The 23,586-nt window shown below is 40.7% G+C and overlaps 1 protein-coding gene across 3 annotated transcripts; it reads right to left on the bottom strand.

Moving 5' to 3' along the window:
* Positions 1-15: 15 nt before the first annotated feature.
* On the bottom strand, positions 16-23,413 carry hbs1l (HBS1-like translational GTPase). Of its 3 annotated transcripts, XM_061811655.1 has the most exons (18): positions 23,226-23,413; positions 22,625-22,690; positions 21,260-21,391; positions 20,604-20,855; positions 8,002-8,110; positions 7,285-7,538; positions 5,576-5,741; positions 5,213-5,330; positions 4,293-4,439; positions 3,888-3,962; positions 3,676-3,793; positions 3,495-3,563; positions 3,276-3,380; positions 3,037-3,127; positions 2,852-2,960; positions 2,335-2,435; positions 2,069-2,213; positions 16-453 (listed from the first exon to the last, which is right to left on the bottom strand). In XM_061811655.1, the coding sequence occupies exons 1-18, from the start codon at positions 23,266-23,268 to the stop codon at positions 442-444; spliced, it is 2,112 nt and encodes a 703-aa protein (XP_061667639.1). In that variant the 5' UTR covers positions 23,269-23,413; the 3' UTR covers positions 16-441. The 3 variants fall into 3 exon arrangements, with proteins under 3 accessions (XP_061667639.1, XP_061667641.1, XP_061667640.1); XM_061811657.1 differs by lacking the exons at positions 20,604-20,855; positions 21,260-21,391; positions 22,625-22,690; positions 23,226-23,413 and adding an exon at positions 19,045-19,178; XM_061811656.1 differs by lacking the exons at positions 16-453; positions 2,069-2,213; positions 2,335-2,435; ... (9 more) ...; positions 7,285-7,538; positions 8,002-8,110 and adding an exon at positions 16,396-19,039.
* Between the last annotated feature and the right edge of the window lie 173 nt (positions 23,414-23,586).

Below are 23,586 nucleotides of genomic sequence, written 5' to 3'. Positions count from 1 at the left end.
AAAAAGTAAAACTGATTTGGTGAGCAATTTTGTTTTATCTTCATCTCATCGCTCTTTAAAAGTCTGTGGATCCGCATTACTCCAAATGCAACAGAACATTTCCTCCCATAATCAGGTCGTGCCAAGCCTGCCGACTGCAACTCAAAAGTTAGTAATTTCAGTCCCAAAACAATATAAATAATAATGAGCCACTGTGTTGATTTGTTCTGACGAGGCTGCACCAGCACAGCTGCACAGCCTGCACTTGTTAACAGCAAGTCTTTTAGGTGGAAGCTGGTCATCACAGCTTTAGAGCAGCGTGTGCCGCGAACTTGTTCAGGCCTGCAACCGTGACTGGTTAACAAGTTGATCAGGCTGGTCGGGGGGGAAGCCGCAGGGATGGAGGGAGAGATGTCACGCTCACATGTGGCCTCCGAGGATGGCGCGGATTGAAAGCAGCCTTCATTCTTTGATCTAGTATATGGAATAAAGAAAAGTTATCAATGAGTGGGATGTAAGCGGGATCCTCAAATAGTTGAACATGATACATTTAAAGAGGGTGTTTGTTGGTATTTTGAATTTCATCATTTATGATAAAAGAGGCCCTGTAGCTCAGTGGTTAGAGCACTGGTTTGATAAACCAGGGGTTGTGGGTTCGTATCCCACTGGGGCCTCCACTCCCTGAGAAGGGTTGCGTCAGGAAGGGCATCCGGCGTAAAAATTGTGCCAAACATATGTGCGTTCATCTGAGATGACACGCTGTGGCGACCCCGAAAGGGACAAGCCGAAAGAAACTTACTTACTTACTTTATGATAAAAGAGACACAATTGATCAGTTAACCATAATAAATAATGTGTTTGAGTGTCGTTTTAACAGCCAAAAAAGGACCAAAATGGCATTTTCGTTTTTCAGCTGAAAGACTATTGCAAATGAAACAAAATGGCCCGAACAGGATGTTTTGATGTCCCAAACCATAACTGCGGCCAGTGTGGGCATTTCTGGATGTAGGGGGCCACCAACGCCCAAGTGGCAAGTTCCGTCGGCATCTGCGCCTTTCTATATACTGGGTACGAATCTCTCTCAAAGCATGTCTTCATTAGAGCTGGGCGATCATAAAGCAATTTAAAAAAATCCCTGATAAATTTTCTTTGACAAACATTTGTGAGGTGGTCAAGAGACTTCAACAGATTGATATTTGTCTGGGTTTTTGCAGATAAAATACAAAGAGGCCAAAAATAATGCAAATTGCTCCCAGATGAACCAATCATGCCGTTAAAGAAACATGCCAAATTCAGTTGATCCACATTAGCATTAGCAGACAACAGGTGTTAATATTTGTAACCTATTGCTGCAAACGTGGAAAACTATGGTTTCTTGTAAGATTAGACAAAACCTTTACTAACTCCAAATTGCTGATACTGTATTTTCCGAACTACAAGGCCTTTAATTTTCTCAAAAGCCAACGGTGCACCTTATAATCCGGTGTGCCTTATATATTGATCAATATTGAGCCTTTAGTGCAGCTCTATCTAATGGATGCATAAGGTAACCCCAGCCTCTACTGTCACGTCTATTCTATGTACCTTATAATGCGTTGCGCCTTATAATGCAGTGCGCCTTATACATGAAAAAAAGTTTTAAAATAGGCCATTCATTAAAGGTGCGCCTTATAATGTGGCGTGTCTTATAGTGCGGAAAATTCGGCATTTTAAGGGCTTCCTTGTCGATTATGTGATCATCTATTTGTCTTAGTTCTCATAATGTTCTTTGTCATTTTCAACTTTTGACAAAGAATGAATAAATCAAAAGGTGAAGTGTAAAAGGAAATATTTAATATAGAAAAATAATTGAAATATTTGGATAGGATTTTCAGTAAGGTTCGTACGGAGTCATGGGCATTAGTGAAATTTGACTACTAAATGGCATGATAATTTATTTCATTTTCTGTTCGTTTCCTTGATTTCCTCATTTTTGGTTCTCCGTTTTGGCTGAGCATTTTCATTTTTTTGCATCACTAGTTTTGGTATATTTTATGACCAATTCATAGAGCATTATGTGGAACATGCATTTTCCACTCAATGTACGTACTTCTGTGACAACGCCTGCAGCGATAGTGGAGCCCACGTAGCGCAGCATGAAGCGACCCAGCTCCTTGAAATCTTTGTACAGTTCCAAAGCGACAGGCCTCTGCGTCTGGATCTCCACAATTGCGTTCATGCTTTTGCCCAAACACCTTGACAACGAAATGCACTCAAATTAACCACGAGCGACACGCCTGATTCTTCTTTGCCAAGCTACAGCTATTTTGCTCTTTTTTAATGCAGTAATATTCAACATCTCCTAGGAACACTCACTTTGGTTTCTTCTTGAGGACCTCGCCGGTGCTCTTGTGCAAAACACTTAGAAGTTTAGTAATGGTGGCTGGCTCGCTTACTGTACCATAATGCAACAATACCTGCAACCACACGCAAAGACAGCCAGAGCTAATTGCTTTACTATGCTTCGCTACATGTACAAATGTAGACGCCCACTTTTTTTCAATTGATAAGTCAATTATGGACCTTTCCGACCTGTCAATCACTCGTACAATAATACAATCAGATGGCTGCATTGTTTTAACCCCTGGCTTGCCACGCCCCTCTCGCCGTATTGTCCCACAAGCAATGCTGAGTTGTCAGTAGCAAAAACATACCCCAATATTATCTGGAATACGCGATAAAGAATCGACTTCAAACATGTTATGTTCAATTGCTATTTTGAAAGCTTGTGGGACTTGGTTAAGGGGGCGGAGCTTAAGGTCACCATCGGAAAGGTCCATTAATTCCAGATTCCCTAGTTTGACAATCCCTGATTAGTCAGTATTGTGCTTACTGGGAATCCTTTTGTGATGGGAACCTCAAAATTGAAGAGTAATAGTCGTGCTCTGAATCGGGTGCAAACTCGGATGGGCTCTTTGGGGTCGCAGAACACGCACCCCACACTGAAAGGATGTCAAGAAGAACGACATGATCATTCTGTAAACGCGCTCACTAATAATGTATGTAAGGTCATCTTACTTGATCTTGATGATGTCCATACCAGTTACAGTCAGGCTAACATGATCTCCAGCCGCAGCCCAGTCCAAAGGGGCATCATGCAGAGTGATTCCTGTGGTGAAGACAGCGGTTAGTCACACAATCACCACAAGATGGCAGTGTTAATCCCCCCCACACATAGTTGTTTAACTCTGGCCCATTACCTTTTCTGACAACAATGATCATTTTGAGTCTTTTTGCGATCAAAGTGGGAACAATACCTTTGACTAGACAAGTCTCATTGGGGGGCATGGCAAGCAGTTTCTCTCCAGTCTGAATATAACCAGCCTCGATCTTGCCTGTGATGCAGAAGCCCGAGCCCTGGTCTGGATGGCAACCAGGAGCAGTGACATGAAACAACAAAAAGGATGGGCGGAGCCGGCGTGCACAGTATCCCACATAATTAAATACGATAAACACACACAGGACGGTGACTTTACCTTTAAAGACGTCAGACACGCACAGTCGGAATGGTTTGTCCACAGAGCGTTGAGGAGGCCTGAAGGCATCTTATGTGGAAAAGGGAGGAAAATTAGCATGTTTACGCCAGAAGTTAAGACTCAATTCATATCGTGAGTTCGGACCCACAAGTCCATAACATTCCTTGCAAGTATGCATTACCAATCTGTTCCAGCAGGCTGAGGCCGGAGTACCAAGTGGTGAGCTCGGAAACCAAACTTCTGGTGCTGAGGTTCTCTCCCGACAACCCACTGGTGGGGATGTAGAAAACATCTGACTCCTTGGGGTTTAAAAAAAAATAAAACTGTCAAACTCTATCTTTCTGAAATAAATACAACCTAAGAAGACGGTGCAAAATTTGCATTTTGACAAACCTTAAAGCCTGCCTGCTTGAGGAAATGGCCGAGTTTGGACGTGATTTCCTGGAAGCGTTCTTGTTGCCAATTAACCTGCGCACACACAATGTTTCACACAGGGTTCAGGAGTGGTGTCAACAATGAGCAACCGATTAAATCACGGGAACATGAATTAAAGTATGTGTAAGGGCGTCTAAATTCAGTAGTGCCAAAAGAGTTCGGACTGTATTCTGGCATGTGGCGACCAGTGGGAGGGACACACAAGTAGGGACATGCAAGTGGCCGAACCAGCTGGTACAACAAAGACGAAAAGTAAGGCAAACAGAGGGGTGCGGTTTCATTTAGGGTTGTCTCGTGAAAACACACCTACGTGTTGCAGTCACAGGTGAATGACGAGTCATAGTTTCGTGGCGGGATTCTGACCTGGTCCATTTTGTTGACCGCCACTGCCAGCTGAGTGACGCCGAGCGAGCGCACCAACAGGGCGTGCTCCCTGGTCTGGCCACCAGCCTCGAAACCCGCCTCGAATCCCCCTCGGCTGGCATCCACCACTAGCACGGCCACATCCGCCTGAGGAGAACAGTCACACACATGCACGTCCAACCATTGAGCTGCTTTGCTCAGAACGTGATCAAAACTACTGGTTTACTAATATAACACCAGGAAATTCTAACTATAGAGTATAGTGGAAAAATTTGTGGGCTAAGTAGCGAACCTTGGGGTTGTCGCTAACTTTCTATTGTAACAGTAGGTAATGGTTACATTAATGTTGTGAGTGGTCTTTAAAAATAAAAAAATAAAAAAAAACTAGTACAAAGTCTTGTTGAAAAACCCTTCCTTCGGGAATGTCAAGTAATTGTGGAATTTATGTAAAATATATCTTGCATGCATTCTATCTTAAAAATCCATGGACCCAATACAGAGCCTTGTGGAACACCACCAATACCAAACGCCAAGGGGTCCTTCATTTACACCTGAGTTTTATTCCTATGGTGGAATAAATTTGTACATACATCGAGAGGTCATAATTACTGTGGAAAATTCTCAGTAGCCAGAGTAACAAGGAAGTAGGAGAATTATAATTTTTTCAACTCAAGTCTCTTTAAAAAAAATGTTATGAAAAAAGGTGATAGCACTTTAAGTGTGAGGACAGTCAAATAGTAAAAAGAGAAATGACTTAGGGTATCATGCAACCCACCTTCAATGAGTAACACCCAAAACCACAAAGTCAAGCGTGCCAGTACGTGGCCAATTGAGGTGCAAGGAGGTGAAGGAGACATTTGACTTTTATCCCACATAGTTGGTTTAAAAAAGAAGCTGGAGGGGGAAGGAAGTGCCGCTACCTGGGCAGCTCCTGTGATCATGTTGGGGATGAAGTCTTTGTGTCCAGGCGCGTCCATTAGCGTCACCACCTTTGATTTCGTCTCAAACTTGGTCATACCGACATCCATTGTTACGCCTCTGCGATAAAAAAAGAGCTGTTTAGTTAAAAAAAAAAAAAAAGAAATATGTGAAGAGTAAATGTGTGCAGTAAATATATAAAACTGGTTTCTAAAAAATCTCAGATTAAAAAAAATCAATTTAAATCAATCAAGCCCAATGTAAATGATTAAATTCCTCTAAACACTCTTTAGAGGAATCTTTTTCAAAAGCTTTCAAGTAAAAGCATTAATTTCAAATTTCTACATTGACACTATGCAATGTACCTGTCCCGCTCCTCGCCAGTTTCATCCAATACCCAGGCAAAGGCGAACGACGCCTTGCCCGCCTTCTTGGATTCGGTTTCGTACTTGTGCATGGTGCGTTTGTTTACGTTGCCCAGAAGATAGAGGAGGTGCCCCATGAGCGTGCTCTTTCCTGCATCGACGTGACCTGCGCAAATGGGGTAAGAAAGGGAAGACGTAAGCACAGGGAGAGTGAAGCAAAACTGAGAAAGATGGGAGAGGATGACTGTGACGGGACTGATAAAGGAGGTAGGGGGCAGGGGGAGATGATAAGAAGATGGCCAAAGGGAAACTCGAGATGTGACAAGGAAAGTTGCACAAGGGTAGATACTAAGACAGACACATGCAGGTTTCACACTCCGGGAAACTGAAAAAGCAGACTTGTGAAACTACTGACTTTTTTTCTAATCCAAGTACAAAGTCTTCAACAAAACAGTACTCAAGCAAATGCAGTTATTTATGTTTCATTTTAGTTGGGCTTGTAATTGAAGTGTTGTTTGCTATCTGAAGAACGGCGCTTGTATCTTTTTTCCTTGTTCAAAGTCGTTGACTTTAACTTAACAAAGGCAAAGGAGGGAGAATCGTCCTGGCACAGGGCTCACAAGCTGCCAAGCCATATCACAGTGCTTCTCTGCGGCCCATGAGAGCGTGTGCATACTGCAGCATCATAGGGCATTCTGGGAAACATGTATTTGATTGACAGGAGACAGTTCTCAGGGATGAGCTTTTCAGAGGATTCAGCTATACACACAGAGCACCTGAAAGCTGAAAGAATGTCTCAGTTCTTAACCCTTTTGAAGCTTGGTTCCACGTACCTTTTTTAAAAATTCATTCAAATATGTCCAGGCTATTAAAAATACTCTTCCCTGTGTTGTGTCAACTGTACCGTAATTCCGAGCCTACAGAGCGCACTTGGTTATAAACCTCAGCCAGTACATTTGTAAAGGAAATACCACTTGGTACATACATGCGTCGCACCTGTGTAAAAGCCGCAAGTGCCCACATTGAAACAAGATATTTACAAAGAAAGACGGTACACAGAGTTTAACGCTAGCGCCGCCGCGCTAACAGGGGCGGTAAAAAAAAAAAAAAAAAAAAAAAAACCGGTAAAAATCACAGACACGGCAGTAACACGCTAGCGCAGCGCTAACAGGGCCAAACCGGTAAAAGTCACTTCCTCAGCACATATATTCCACTGGTCTCACTCTTACCTTTTTCGCTCGAGAGCCCCTTTGCGGCCGTTAGAAAAAAATGCACAAATTAGCCGCATCCCCGCATAAACCGCAGGGTTGAAAGCGTGTGGAAAAAATTTGCGGCTTATAGGTCGGAAATTACGGTACTCTCTCACAGCTTCAGATATTTTTAGCCTTTTTAAAATACCAGAAATTTTAGGTAAAAAGGGCACACATTTCACTCGTTTCATCTGTTATTGTTTGGACAATTAATTATTTGCATCAGGAGAAACACTGAACTCGTTGCTCAGTAGAGTACAGAGGTGTACCGAGTTGTGTGTGAAGTCGGCTTCAGAGAATAATTGGGGCATTGTCTATCATATATATACATATGTATAGTGAGGGCCACTATCAAGAGGAAATAATTCATAATAAACATTTAAAAAGCATTTTAAGATCCTGTATTTTAATTAACAAGTCCCAAAAGTAGGTCAACACAACTAAAAACTTTGCTCTTACCTATAATCACCAAATTCAAAAGAGGTTTGCCCCCTTGTCTCTTCTCGAGTTCAGCCTTTATGTCAATCGCCTGCCGGGCCTTCCCGGCGGACCGTCCCGGAGTGGGAACGCTGGCAAACTCATCCTCGTTCGACTCTCTGAATGGCGTCTCGGGTCGTTTGGGGGTAGCCTCGCCGGCGGCCAAAGTTACCGGGCAGTTTTGAGGGCTGCTGCCTCGCTGCGCCGTGGCAGCGACAACGCTATTATCCCCACTGCTGAGGAGACAAAGACCAATAACAGAGAAGCTAACTTCATGAGATACGGTGATGCGGGTCCCAAATGAGACTGCGCAGTGCAATAATGCTCAAGAATGGAACAGAAATCATATTTCCTTTTACTATAACCAAAATATTACAATGGTTAACTTCTTCTGAGAAAATATTACTTGAAAGTTAAAATAGTATTATGTATGCATGTGTGTATCTTCTCACTCTTGTTGGTATGTCTATCAGTTCTGTGTGTGTGTGTGTACCTAATCTTGTTACTATTAAGTGTGTCTATCAGTATTTGTGTGTGTGTACTTAATCCTGTAACTGGGAGGGGTATGTGTGCGCGTTTTGTGTCTACCTAATGTTGTGACTGGTTTGCGAGCGCATCTGTGTGTGTAACTAATTTTGTGATGTGTGCGTATGCACCTAATCCAGTGGTTGCGCTTTTGTGTGTGAGTGTGTTGGGTACCTGGGGACATCGAAGCCCATGGTCTGCTTCTTGCCAGAGACAGTCATACGGGCCACTTTGGGTATGAATTCACAGTCCAGTTTATTTTGAGAGAAGCCTCTGCTTTTAGCTACGAGGAACACAGAAGGGATTTAAGTACACTCTCAATCAGGTTCACCTTGATTATAGCTAACAAGAAAATATTTTTGAAGAAATTCTCAACCACTTTTACATATTTCCAGGACCAGGGTTGCTTCAGTTTCTGACACTTTCTTTTGTACTCAGTTTAATGTTCACAGCCAAATTCCATTCAATTCTGTTGTCTAAAAAAATGCTTTTGCATGGCCAATGCAAAAGAAAAGGATACGAGTGTTCACAACCATTTCTCTCTCATTGGCATTCTTGGGAAAAAAAAGAAACAAAAACATATTCTCAACTACTTAATTCAAAATCTTGTCCTAAAAAAAACAAAAAACAAAAATTGCTGCTTTGTCATCCCAGTCCTAAATGGCCACCGGTGGTAGTCATACTGAGCTGCAACTGATTCATTTAAGACGGTGGGGCTGCACTCTGTCTGTGTTACTTCCTGGCTCACAAAGGGTTAATCTCTAAAGCGGCCGTTGCGTCTCATGCAGAGCAGACGCATGACAAGACAATTTGCAGAATATGCCACATTGATGATTAGGTGGAAAAGTAACGGTAGCTTCACGGTTTTGAAGGGGGAAAAAAAATGCATTTTGTTCATTCCGTCCATCAATACTATTTCACCAGATCACTCAAGCGGGACTATGGGGGATAAGATGTGCCTCAGCAGAATTATGATAGCACTTTCTTTAGCTTCATTTGAATGACTAACTCAGCACAAAAGGAAAAAGTCCCTCTGGTTCATGAGGCAAAGTCAGTGGGCAGATTGTTTTAAAGTACAGATTGGCTAAGGGACTGCAGTTCACTCTCAAGTGTCCTGTACAGTGCCGAATGCATTCAGCTTGCCAAATTTACTTAATTTTTGGACGCTAACAGTGTGGCTCTTTCATGCTGAAGAGGAAGAAGAGGACAAGTGTTGACCAAGACGAAGAGGACAGACTAACACTTGACCGCTTGACAACTACGGTCAATGAACTTCACTGAACTGCACTGAGCTTGGGTGCACTCGCCTGGCAGCAGGATTTGGGGGCTGCCGCGGGAGTGAAGCGTCGATGCGATCGCCTGCCCTAAGTACTGGGACGCCGAAATGCCACAGGGCAAACCGCCCGCCCCTGCGGCGTTTCAGCAGACCCGGACAACACGTCTGCGCTTCTGTACTACACAGTACAGAGTACAGAATGTCCTCAGCTTGCCTATTTTACATATTTGTTCAATGCTTGCAGTGTCGGTCTTTAGTGCTGAACAGGAAGAAGAGGACAACCATGGCCAATGGACCCTTTGATGTTTCGTTCATTACTGTTCTCAAACGTAATCGAAGGTGGCATGTGTGTTTATAAGAATATTCCCCCCCAGGAAAATAAATAAATAAATGAAAAAACCGCCAAAAACAACCCATAGCTATGTTTTTCACTTCCAAAAAGAAATCTACACTAAGGTGCTTAAGCAGAGCCACGCCAGCTTGCCAGAGGAACTGTAAAATATGTGAGTCGCTATTTATAATTTTTTGTGTCCAACTTCATCAATGATTAAAATTAAATTTATTTCTAAAAACTATAATACAGTAATCCCTCTCTATTTTGCAGATCACCAATCGCAGATTTCCAGACACCCCGCGCCCCTCCCCCAAAAAAATGCGCCATCCCCGGCGTGACGACATGGACCAATCAAGCAAAAAATAAATTAATTAAAAATAATAATGATTAAAAAAAACACCAATATACATTAGTTTAGTATTGTAGCGGGAAGCTGCATTGATGGAATATAATGCAGCATCCCCAGCAAAACAACAAGGACCTAGGAAGCAAAAAAAAAAAAAAAAAAAAAAACGGCATTTACCCGTACTTTGCTGTTTTTACACTTTTCGTGGGAGGGTCTGGTACCAATTAACTGTGAAAGCTGAGGGATTACTGTATTGTTCTTTCTATAGAAAAATGCTTACATGCAGTCCCCGATAAAGGGGAATAAAGTGGATAGAGAGAGGTTTTTATATTTCTCAAATAAATGTTTTGGCCTCAAAAAACTTTTGATCTTTGGTTTCATTCTAGAGTACAGTAGTGTACTTTTTTTTTTTTTAAATCTATGAAGATTTGAACTTTGAGAGTGTTTAAACGAGGGAAATGTGAGAAAATGTTAATGCCTGTCTCAGAAAATCTTATAAAGTGTGACCTTAGGGGTTTATTAGCCTTAAGACCCTGTAGATAGAAAAAAAAAATACATAAAAACTAAAAAAAAAAAAAAAAAAAAACATACTGCAAATGAAAAACAATCTTGTAAATGAAAATAACATATTTTGTAAACAAAAAATATAAATCCTGACTGAAAAAAACAAAAAAGTTTAAGTTGAACTGCAAAAGTCCTTCATAAATTAGATTTATGATGGGGATACAGTGAAAAACAAACCGCTAATAAGATTGTGAGACATCAAGTATTCAGGCACAAGTGCCCAATTCATGCACTGGACCATAACTGCTAGTTCAACAAATATCTACTTATGCAAACAGACATTTTGCGCTGTGCAACCATATTAAAAGGAGACTTGCCAGATAATTGTACCTCCACCAAGTCAAAGGATGAGGTCATATTTACATGGTTTTTAAAAAAAAGTATTATTAGTTTGTATGGAATTTTCTGGTTGTTTGTGTTTCGGATTACGCCACAACTGCCAAACACATTTTCCCCCCCAAAAAAACAGCAGTGGGGTGTGGCATGGCCCAGGGAAGAGAACATTAAATGTTGGTGTTGGTCCAGTTCAATTGTGTGAACACCCATCCAAGAAAGATGCAAGGTATGGCTACTACAACTGTTGTTTGACAGTTTATGTTTGAAAACGTAATATTAGCTTTGGTAACATTTCAGTACCACTTGTGGATTTATATTTTAAAGTGGGGTGTATGTTGCCGGAAAACAAGCAGGCGTTTCTGGAGTGACATAAATGTACAGTCGTGGAAACAATTATTACAACTTCTGTTTTCTTCAATTTCTCGTTAGTTTTAATACCTGGCACCAATAAAGAACACAATGAACAACAAAAATAAAGCTGATTCCATAATACTTAAGTCTTATTTGACATTGTTCAACTTCATTGTATCTCCAGTGATTTTGATAATTTCTTCCATTACTAAGAAACGTGGCTTTTTTTTCCTGTAAAACCAAATTGGTGTATTTTTTTAAATTCATTCAAACCAAATTGGTTGTATTTTGCAAAGAATTTCTAACAATGTGCCTTGGTCTGAATTAAATTTGATGTGTGACTTTCCTTTCCTTTTTATTTAGACATTTGTTTTTATATTAAATCCAAATGGTGTCGCATTGCTTTGGCTTTAATATTAGCACAGTTTTGGAGTAGAAGATAAAGATTAGGTGATGAGTCTTGGCTTATCTCTGTGATTTTGAGGGAGAGAAATGTCAACACATTGGACAAGACGGGTTTCTGGACCCAAGTGAGTATGTATACATATGGGATAATCAGAGTATGTCACAGTAAGTAATAGGAAATGTGTATCGCGATCGTGAGAAACAATGCAGCTGCAGTGAACGACCTACTCCATGTACAAAAGCCACTGACGTTCAACTCGAGCCATGCGGTGAGTCGGTCTTGCTTATGGAAACTTTCTTAGTTGTTTATCTATAAGTAATTGATTATTTTGCATTTTCATTCTAGTTTTATAGTTTCAGGTGTCACAAAAGCAAATAAAAAAAGTTACTGTCAAAGTCACTCATCTACTTGACATCCATCCATCCATTATCTAGCGCTTTTCCGGGTCGGGTCACGGGGGAAGTAGCTTCAGCGGGGATACCCAGACATTCCTTTCCCCACCCACTTCTTGCAGCTCTTCCGGAGGGATCCCGAGGCGTTCCCAAGCCAGCCGAGAGACATAGTCTCTCCAGCGTGTCCTGGGTCGTCCTCGGGGTCGCTTTCCGGTGGGACGTACCTGGAACACCTCACCAGAGATGCGTCCAGGAGGCATCCAAATCAGATGCCCCAGCCACCTCATCTGGCTCCTCTCAATGCGGAGGAGTAGCGGCTCGACACTGAGCACCTCCCGAATAACCGAGGTTCTCACCCTATCTCGAAGTGAGAGCCCGGACATCCTGCGGAGGAAACTCATTTCGGCCGCTTGTATCCGGGATCTTGTTCTTTCGGTCACGACATGACATGACGTTTCACAAAAATCTCTCGCTGCTTTTTTTTGCGAATTCAATCCATGTTCTATTTCTGATTATTAAAGAATGGAAAAGAACGTAGAAACAAACTTTTTGGGTGAAAAAAAATAAAGACTACATTTTAATTTCGGTGTCTGTATTTTCTTTTCTAAAAGTAATGTTTCAGGGACCGGTCTGTATTGGTTTGGCACCATTATTAGGTCAAAAGAAAAACACCCAAACGTCCAGGACAGGGATATCAAGTTCTGTTTCTGTTCCATCCAATAGTACATTACCCACTTAGCAACAAGACAATACTATCTTAAATGGTTATTTGGCCTTGGTGGAAGTCTGCGCTCTCAGGGTACTCTTGTTTCTTTTGTGTGTTGGCCCGAGGGCGGGCCTGACATGAGGGCGCCTTGAGCTCAACCATAAACCACAAATCGGGTTCTGAGGATTCAGAGCAGGATCTTGCAGTGAGCCAGTCATTCTTACAACTGGGCCCCGAGGGCCTAACTGAGCACAGGATACAAGGAGCTCACCCAGGATATGCAAATAGCGACATCCCCACCCCGCCCCGGCAAGATCTCCGGCTGAAGTTAAATAAGAAGGGCTGGCAGAGGGTGATGGAGTGATTGACAGCCACATGTGTCGAAAGGGGTTACACAAATCAAGATATGTCAAAAGATTTTTTTTTTTTTATTCTCCACATCAGGTTGACTTGCTTCCCACTACTTTTATTATAATCTCAAGAGAATTTGATCCCTGCAAATTAATATTAAATGAGACTCTACTACTTCATATAGCTACAAACAGCCAAAGAAATTAAAATATCTGTCAATGAAGCTCATTATGATTTAACACCATTCCCAAACAGGCACAAATATCACTAAGGCAACATCCTGGTTAGTTGCATCATGCTTTAAAAAGTGGACTTACCCAGGTTTATCCCTTAAATCATTTAAATATCTTCCCTCATTGGTCCCTAATGACAAACATTGTCATCTTGGCAAAAATCTTTTTAACACGATATATTTTTTTTAAATTCTACTTTAGCCTAAAATATACATAGTGGTGACTTGAGATATAAGTTCAATGCATTCTGTGTCCATAACTCCTATCTCACATCATCTTTCTGCATTGAAATGAATGGAAACGCCATTAATCGGTTTTAGACTCCGGTGTTTTTTATAATGGAAAACTAGCACTCGATAGCAATGTACTTTATAAAAAGAGTAATAATGTCAACGAATTGAATGTGGAGAATTAAAGAGTTTGCATTTTGATTTCAACTAACCAAGGAATTCAATGTGCTTCTCCTTCTAATGTGACTGCCTTGGCCACCGGGAGGCAACAGAATACAGTCATGCAGACACAAACAACGAAGAATGGTACGTCTACTACTGTAAGATGCTCAGTAAGATCCTGTCATAGTCATTTTTCATAGAGCATAAAGAATATGTCTGAGAGTACTGTTATATTCTTTATACGTGGTTTGCGCCACTGTTTGTGTTCAAATATACGTTGCCCAAAGGGTTCAAAACTTTTAACAACTGATGCCGTTAATAAATGGTGTTTTGCATTATTTAATAGCTTAAAACGAAGTATACTTTTTTACAGCAAAGATGTGGTTGTTTTAAATACACAATGTGTAATTCTCTGTTTTGTTTGGTGACTGTAAACATCAACAAGGAGTGGCATTAAACGGCTTGAAACACTTTTTGAAAAAATGTCCATTATTTGCCAAACTGTAACGCACTGCGGAGAGTGCTGAATTGACGTCAATTCTGCCCTATAGCGCTTTTGTACCTCACGTTTGCTCTCTCAATTCAAAGCAAAATGTCACTCGAATGATGGCTTGTACCTCAAAAAGTTGTAAGACGGGTTACTTATATATCAAGGCACCATTGTATTTTTTAACCCTTAAATTATGCATAAAATACGTTTAATGGCAATGTAAATAATGATAATAATGATTTGTTTTTCAGTGTCAGACTAAAAGTTTACCTATTATTTATCATCATTTAAAGGCCAACTTCCATCATTTTTTTTTCCTTTAATCAGGTTTGCGAGATCATTTCGGTTGGAAATCCTCAAAACTTCCTTTTTTCAAGGCATTCTAGTTCTTTTCCACGTGGAATATGAGACGGCTGGATTTCTCATCAACACGCAACACTTAAGTTTTCCCGTGATTTATTTATATGTGGAGAACAACTCGGTTATGATTTGTCCATGTTACGGCGTCTGCTAGTTTCATGGAAAAAGATGGCAGGCTGTAGCAACCCCTCACGGGACAAGCCGAAAGGAAAATAAAAGACAACGGCGGTGTCTGCTAGCGTTAGCTCAGTGATGTTATATTCTTCAATGTATTACTATCATTGTGAAGGATGAATCACTAAGAATTAGCCCTCTAGTGGGGAATATTTTGAATTTATGATGGTCATTTGCTCCCATTCATTGGAACTGAACTTGTCATAATGCTCATCATTGGCGACGATTAAGTTTCACAATTCCATTCACTGTTAGTTTAGTATTGTTCATTTATACGTCATAGACCATATTCCTATAGATGGATTTCTATGAACGTCAAATATACATTTTTTTTGCATTCAATCAATAAACCACATATTTGTCAACCTTAAACCATATTATTGGCTTATTGTGATGTGGAGCATATTGTGCATAAAAGAGTAGGGAAAAAAAGTGGATGTGATGGAAAGCAAACTTTAAAATATATATAATTCATTTCATTCAATTTAAACTACACAAACTTTGCACAATGTGCAACAATACGCTCACAGCCAAATTGATTTGATCTGTCAAAGCTGTTGACAAAGCTGTGAACCCTGAGAGATCTGATCGGATTTTCCAACGTAGGTGGTGCGTCGTACGACACGGCGTGAAGATGGTCGGCAGCTATATGCATCACGTCGGTGTGTGCCTGTGGTGACATTTTCTCCACAAGTGCAGCATCCTGCCTAAAACCACACAGAGACTTGTCTTCAAAAGAAGTTGCCGGACAAAGCTGTTCATCACTATGCATCTGTGTAGCTTGCTACCAGAGATCTTTAACAGAAGTACGATGGTGGGCGGAGATACAAGTGACGTGCTATGTGTGTTTTTAAAGATGTGAGTGAGTGTCCGAGTGAATTTTAGCTTTGATTCGCTAACAAAAGGTTTAGACACCAGACACCACAATGAACTGAACTCATTTCACAACAAGCAGCAGTTTTAACGAATAGTATTTATGTGGTAGGGAGGTTTGGGCTGGTTACCAGTTGCAAAGTATCCCGCAGGTTTTAGAAAGTCGCTATTTCAAAGCCTTTAAAACTTTCCTTCAAGGGTATGAGCTTCTTTTTGTTTTGTTTTGATACTTGAGTCGTCAATGCAAGCAAAAAGACACCAATCCTCTCTCTCCCGATTTTGGTGCGAGCCAAAAAAAAAAAAAAAAAAAAAAAACAGCGCTGTGGGAATTTGTCATGTAGCTCGGCTTGGTACAAGAAGAAGGGTATGGAAAAGATCCTTACGAAGAGCGACTGGTATTGGAGGCAATACTTCCAATGAAAATTTGCAACTCATGTATGATTACCATGTCTACAATAAGTGAAATAGATACTACTGATTTGATACCGAGTTAGATAACATGGCTAACAAGCAAAGCTAAACAACTTGTTTCAGCATTGAGGCTACATAACAAATCGGAGAAGAGCAGCGAGGCTACCGAATTTCCAAGTAGTATTTTTAGTTGATCTGATTATGAGTTCATAAAAAAAAACATGTATTTATGTATCTGCATTCAACGAAAAAAAAATGTTTACTTACTTTTAACATTTCGATACATTTTCAAGCTAATCGCAACACCAAGGTACTGTGAAACTGCAATATTTTTGTCCATGATTATGATAGAACGTAATACCGTCCCATGGCTACTCACAAGCATATTTATCCTCTACTTAAAAAAGTAACATTACTGTTTAATGTGGTTGATAAAGTCTTCATTAGTGTCTGCATGACTAATAAACTGCCTCTTGGTGGCCAAGTTGCACACATCAGGGGTCACAATGAATTCAAGAAGCTCAGGAAACTGTATAATTCTTTATATTGGTAAAGTAAACATAAAAATATCATAGAGTGCTATTTGCCTGATTAAAAAGTTGCTTTTTTTGGGGGGAGGTTCAAACAGATGAATGGCATTTCCATTCTATCATTTGGGAAAGTTCATAACAGATACGAGTTGCAAGAATTCATGAAACTCATATCTCAAACAAGCACTAAAATAATTTCCAAACTCCTCCAAACGCTACACGGGGAAACCAGTTCGACTCGTCTTGTCACTATCCGCCCTAATTATCAATCCTTTTCCCCAGGCTCACTCGTCCATGTTTGATGGCCTTGGGGGTCCGTGCAGCTTTGTGCACCTGCATGGGGTTGACACGCATCAATTCAAACATCGGCCTTTCACTTTAATACTTCTCACTACAAGTATCTTCGACATCAGCCCATATTTTCTCAGTCAGCGTCATAAGTGCAGATAAACGCTTCATAGTCGTCAGTCACTCAGAGATGATTCAAAACAAAACCTCATCATGACTCACGGTAAAAATGAAGGAAACAAAAAGAGCACAGCATCTATAAGGCTAGATACATAGTACATGATTAGTCACAATAATCATAATTACACTGTCTTTACATTTAGCTAAGAATATAATCAACATTTGCTTTTCACGGATGTTGTATTGCCTTCGGAGGACTTCAGCAAAAGAAATTTCCTCCACCCTTGTAATCTAAACACATCTAGAGAACCTCAAACATTATTCATATTTAAATGTGCCTTTATTTCAATTTACCAAATCAACCTCAGGCAGTTTGTGGCGACACACCAACTTAAACATTACCCATTATCATTATTATTCCTTAAAAAAAATTCTACATCATTCATAACATTGATTTTGTGTATTATTCATAATAAACAGTCTGCGTGTGACGAGCTCATGAGAAATAGTCCAGGTGTCATTTAAAAAAAAACAAAAAACGCAACAGTAAACCATCAGCATGGTTAGCTGATCCAGATCCAATAGTTGCACCTGCACACTACAACCTCTTTTGTTTCTAGGTAGGGTTTGCCAAGCCCCCAAAAAAAGAAAAGAGGCCACACTCTAAAAGACTTATATAAAAAAAATGCACTATAGCTAAAGTTTAATAATGTTTCTGGAAAGTGTGGATAAAAAGCCAAAACTAGAAGATCTACATTAAAATAACCAAACTCTTTTTAAAAAGTCAAGAAACATTTGTACACCCCAAAAAAATTTACAAAAGTTAAAACATTCATTGAGCTGCCAGAAAAATTAAGGACTTTATCACAAAAAGAGTTGCATCAAGTACAGTAGGAGCATAAGAAATGTCTGTGGAACAAAATTAAATCTATGAATGCTAATGTACAAATGTATCATCACATGAAAGGTTTACTGGGCCAATATGTGCCTTTAGTCCACAGCAAAGTTTTTGAGAGCTTGTGTTATATGAGCCCTCGTCTACCTGGTGAAAGCTTTTTTTTGATTGGCCCTCACGATGTCGTCCGGCGAAGGAGTATCAAACGTGAACGGCGTGATCTGCTCGAGTAGACCGTGCTGCTCTTTGGCCAAGCGGAGAAATGCCAACCGACCGCTGCCTGCCTCTCGACAGATTTTACTGAGCCTTTTAGTTTTCCTGTGTCGCCTGCAGATTTGAAAGGACAACGCGATGGCAAAGACGGATGGTCGGGCGAAGACCGAAGAGTCCACCCCAAAGGAGACCGGCCCGGGAGAGGACGGCGAGGGGAAATCGTCCATTAACGCCCTCAAATCGATATTCTGCTTTGACCTTGGGTTTTCAACCTTGCAGCGGACCTCGGGCTTGTCCGCACCTTTTGAAGTGTTTGTCGCCAGCACCGGTGTCACTGGTGAGCCGAGCGAGCTAAAGAAATACTGTGACCCCTTGGAAGCAGCTGAGGTTACCCCTGGAGCGGAGGTCAAACACGAGACAGGGCGCGGCTCCGCGAGGCCTGGCGGTCGCTTGGGAGCACCTGTCGCCACCAACAAAGGGCTCTCGAAGTGAGGCTGCAGCGCTAGCTCAGATAGTGACATGATCCCGCTGATGTTTATGTCGGTGTTTTTCGGAAGGTGGCTCACTCTGCTTTGGTGCTGCGAGGCCAGCTCGGACAGCGAGAGAGTCGGTGTTGCTTCAAGAAAACTCCCTGACGCTTTGTCACCACAGTGAGAGTCTGTGAAAATTGGACTTAACTTGGAATGCCCTTGGATTAAATCGGCCAACGATGGGCTGCCCTTCGGGTGAGCAACTGAGACCTCGTTTCCCCTTGATAGTGGACTGTGCAAGTCAGAACCCAGACACCCAAATCCAGGAGGTGGCGTTGCAGTTTTTACACCAGGTTCTGTTATGGAGAGGCTATTTAGAGAAACTGAAAGTAGTGAAGGAGCTGAGCTGTGAGGCACGGATGACATATTTAAAGATGCTAACGTGCCCAAAGAAAGATTATTATTATAAATGGAAGGTGTGTTCAGAGATGGCGCAGCTAAACCACGCCCCTTGTCGCCAACTCCCATCTGTTTACTGTTTCGCTCATGCTCAGATATGAGCTGCGCTAGACTAGCGCCGCTCATGCCTATATCGCCACTATCCTGCTGCCGGCACCCGCCGAGCACCATAAGCGGCGACGAAACGTCGAGTTTGGGTGTTGCGGCTATCAGGTCTGACAAAGAGGCAAACGAGTCGGCTCCTTACCTTACAGAAGCCGATTGCAGTTGGCGGAGAGGAGGGAAGGAGAGTGAAGCACAGAGACGATGGAAGAATCATGCCATCATTCCGGAGGAAAATGGGGGGAAAAAAAGAGGCACTTTGTTAAAAAAATTGTCGTAAATGAGTTTTTAGGAAATCTACGCTTATTATTAAAAACGTTTAGATGGAAATGTCTGCAGATTACATACTTCAAAGGAGGCCTGTGTTTGTTGTGTGATATCAGGGATACTGCAGTTTTTGGAGAAAAAAACAACTTAAGTTAATATGCTACTACTTCCCAATTTGTGGCTAAATGCTTTCCTCTAAGCATTGAAAAAACTCATCCCAATCTAACACACTTAGATACATTGTAGTACTGTGGAAGATGGATTTTCCCTTGTTATCAAGGAGGGCTGTGTTGAGTTTTACATTTCACAGCATTTAACTTTTTTTAACACTAATGTGACAAGCAAAAAAAAAAAAAAAACGTAAAAAGTTTCACAATTGATAGATTATTCATTCAACCTTGGGAAAGATGAACTCTTTATACCAATAGTTAAGAATACTTTAATATTACTTCAAACTAACCAATTTTTAAGTTAATATCCCCAGAAATAATATTGGGGTGGGGGGGAATCATCTTTCTATATTGCTTGTTATCAGTCGTAGAGCAGCTGGAGCCTATCCCAGCGAACTTTAGGCCTACATCCTGGACTGGTCGCCACTCACAGGCCACATAAAGACAAACAACCACTGACACTCATCTAATGTACATTTTTTTAGGAATGTGGGAGGGAGGTGTATTACCAGAAAAAAAAACCACACGGGTTACACAAAAGGACTGCCGAGATTCGAAACCGGGACATTTTGAGGCAGATGTATTAACCACTATATGTGTTCCATTTGTTTTGCCACATTTAATGGTTTGACTTTAGAAACAAATTATTTGATTTTTAAGTTTGTCTTGTGACTATTAGTGCAATCACTTGTTTAAAAAATAAAAACAAAAAAACAAAAAGGAATGAATATACATGCTTGTCTGTGCCAGTCTCACTCCCCACACGTGATTGTGAGAGATGCTTTAGTGAGCTAGAACAGTGCTTGTCCTACTTTTTACACCAAGTAACACCGAAATACATACCTAGCTCTCCATGTACCAACATTAAATTGCAGCAGTCTAGTAGGCCTACATGTTTACAAAAATGAGACATCTTTCCGAAAAAGTATATATAATTAAGGGTTAGCCACATTAACAAAATGTAGTTTGACCATTCAAGCTGCACTTAAAAAGAAAAAAAAAAAGACTTCATGTTTTAATTACAATTGCAGAATTGAAAAAAATCATCTAATTAAAAGTTTAAAAACATTGATAAAGATCGACTGCAACTTTTATGTAAAATACAACTGAACTGCACTCGGGCAGTGTGACATTCAAGTACTACTAGAGGGAGCCCACATTCAACTAGTAGTACCGAACTTTCAGAATCCTTAAGTTAGAATATAGTACTGAAGTACTGTTCTGATCACAGTACTACACAGGTCAAACTGAAAACAACTACAACTACCTTTCTCAATCACGGCTGCCTGCTTGCTTCTTTGAGGTAGAGGCGCTTTCTCCTCGCTCAATTTCTGGACAGGCGGCGCAACGTCGGCTGCGGCGCAGGGGACGTGGGCCATTTTGGGTTCTTCGGACAAAACCGCATCGAGCGCCCTCTGCGCATCGAATCCGCATCTTATGGCTGCCTGATTCAACACGGAGTCTGGCATAGAGTCACCCAGCACGGCCCTCATGTGGTCCAGGCATGAGTAGAGCTTGGCTGTGGTTGGCAGAAAACAAATCTTAGATGGAAAAAGTATAACAGACAGGGCAGGGTTGATCCCAAAGATGTTTTGAAAGTTTTATTCCAAAAAAAAAGTGGCCCCCCCCCCCGATGAATTTGCATCAAAAAAACAAAAAAATCAAACTTTTTTTTAAACATACACTGTGAAAGTAACTGTCTTAAAAAAGTGATCGCTAATAAATTAGCATGTAGTAAACACAATAAAAGTGCTTTTCACAAGAGTGAAAATGACTCTGCTCATGTTGTCTGCTAAATTAAAAAAAAAACTTATAATAATCAACCTGATAAATTAATCCCTAAAATTTATTAATCACCCAGGAGGATTAATGATAGCGACACGTCAGTACATTGAACTACTCAGTAAGTATTAAGTATTTTACCTTGCTCAAGTGGGTCAAGGTTGTGGCTGATGGTCGGGGACATGGGTGCATCGTTTTCTTCGTATTCTTCCTCTTCAAGGGTCTCTTCCTTTGGCGCTTGTTTCTCACGACGAGAGTAGATGAACTGATTTGCTGTACAAAGATTAAAAAAAAAAAAAAGTTCTGAGGACCAGGTTCAAATCCCGGCCCCGTTTGTGTGGATTTTGCATGTTCTCCCCGTGCCTGCGTGACTTTTCTCCGGGCAGTTCGGTTTCCTCCCACATACCAAAAACATGCAACATTAATTGGACACTCTAAAAAGGTGTGATTCTGAGTGCGGGAGTTTGTCTCAATGTGCCCTGCGATTGGCTGGCAACCAGTTCAGGGTGTACCCTGTCTCCTGCCCGTTGACAACTGGGATAGGCTCCAGCACTCCTCGCAACCCTCGTGAGGATAAGTGGCAAAAGAAAATGGATGGATGAAAAGTTCAAAGATTAATATTAATTAACTATAGATAACGTATTTCTGTCCATATATAGCTTTGCCTGTAACATAAAGAGACAAATGGAACATTTGAGGGGGTGGTACGGATTGATTTAATTTTTTTCCAACGGGGAGATGATTTGTGTGACGAGTGTTTTTAGATACAAACATGGTCATAGAACAGGTTAAATTCCTATCTCAAAGCACCATTGTATATACTTCGAGTGACATTTTTGGGGTGGTGTACCATGAGATTTTTCTGAGCTAAAATTATGTCTTGGCTCAATAAAAGTTGGGAAAAACACATCTAGATAAAACAGAATCATAATATGACAGTACAGACACTAACCTACACACGAACTTTCTAATTATGAATATCTGGATATTTGAACAAATTGGCTTGAGAGCTTGATTTTTGCCTGTGACATTTTTCACCAATTTTGCCATCCCAACAGTGTCAGTTTTCCAACACATTTGTGCATCCCCTTGAGACATTTGTGAAATTCATCTTTGTTTTTATCTAAAAAAAAAAAAAAAAGTACCAGCGTGGGACATCCATTACACTTTTGGTCGATCTTTACAATTTTCTACCCTGAATGACTGGGAAACTGCAACGAATAATAAAACACTTTGTTCGTCCCAATATCATTTTCAAAAAGTTAGTGAGGGATAATGTAGATGATCACTGCACCTGTTTTTAGTCTCTTATTAACCTTTTAATCTAATGCAATTTGGTAACGTATATCATTGCCATGTACAGCTATGTTTAGATGCACTTACTTATTATTACTGTGTTTGTTTTTATTTTACTCTGCTGTCTCCAGCCAGGTTGGCATTGCCAATGAGAATGTGTTCTCAATATCCTTACCTGCATATATAAACTTTAAATACATTGATACCCACCTGTTGCGGGTGATATACAATAGTCATCCTCCACAGATTGTCCATACATGTCATCATCTTCAAAATCTAAAGAAAAAAAAAAAAAAATCAAGAAAATGAAACGAAAAATTAGCATTTTCTAAAACTTGCTTAAAATTACTAGCTGGTCAGTTTTTATGCCACCTGCCAAGTTACCATATCAGGCATTTTATGAAAATTAATAATGAACACTAAAGTGTAATATTTCAGATAAGTTCAAAAGTTAATTGGGTTTAAATATGAACGAAATGTCACGAAGGAATCGGATGATGTCCTAATGTTTGGACCATAAATTTCTAAACTTGTTTTGCAGACTGTAAATAACGTAAGGAAGTAGTACATGTTTTAAAGTTTAGCACATTCTGTCACTTCAAAAGAGAGCCCAATGACGTTATGATAAAGGCAAATAACATGATGCCGTGATTGTTCGTCGACACGACAGAGAATTAACTGGCCTGGGTGACGTTAGCCAGCCGCCAACGTTCCGTTTAGCAACAACGGGAAAGTAGCTTCCAAGCTAACTGCCTTAGCAGGTTGAGGCCTCGCCATGAGGTTTATTAAATCACGAGCTGAGTTGAGGTACCTTCGTCGTAGTTGTAGCCCCGGACGTTTCTGTGTCGAGACATGTTGGCTCATGTGTCGCTTCTCGACCCAAACCCGGGGAGACGTGTTGTTTTTTGGGTGTTTGTTGTCGAATTGTTGTGACATGTGTGTCAGAGTCCGGGAGCCACTACGTCGCTGGTGCGCATGCGTATTAAACAAACGAGAAAGACGAATAAGTGTTGTTTTTAATTTTCTCAAATATATACACAATTTCAAGATTTCGATAGCTTTGTTTCTTTAACAGTACATATTGACCCTAAATGCACTTTGGGAATGTGTTCTATTTCAATTTTGCTCCCATTTACGTCAGAGAAGGAGGGTTAAAAGCAATGCAGAGGGTT

Source organism: Syngnathoides biaculeatus, chromosome 23, assembly GCF_019802595.1.
Source record: "Syngnathoides biaculeatus isolate LvHL_M chromosome 23, ASM1980259v1, whole genome shotgun sequence".
Taxonomy (NCBI): Eukaryota; Metazoa; Chordata; class Actinopteri; order Syngnathiformes; family Syngnathidae; genus Syngnathoides; species Syngnathoides biaculeatus.
Note: the sequence above shows the minus strand (reverse complement) of the source record. Positions and strands in the feature narration are given on the sequence as shown.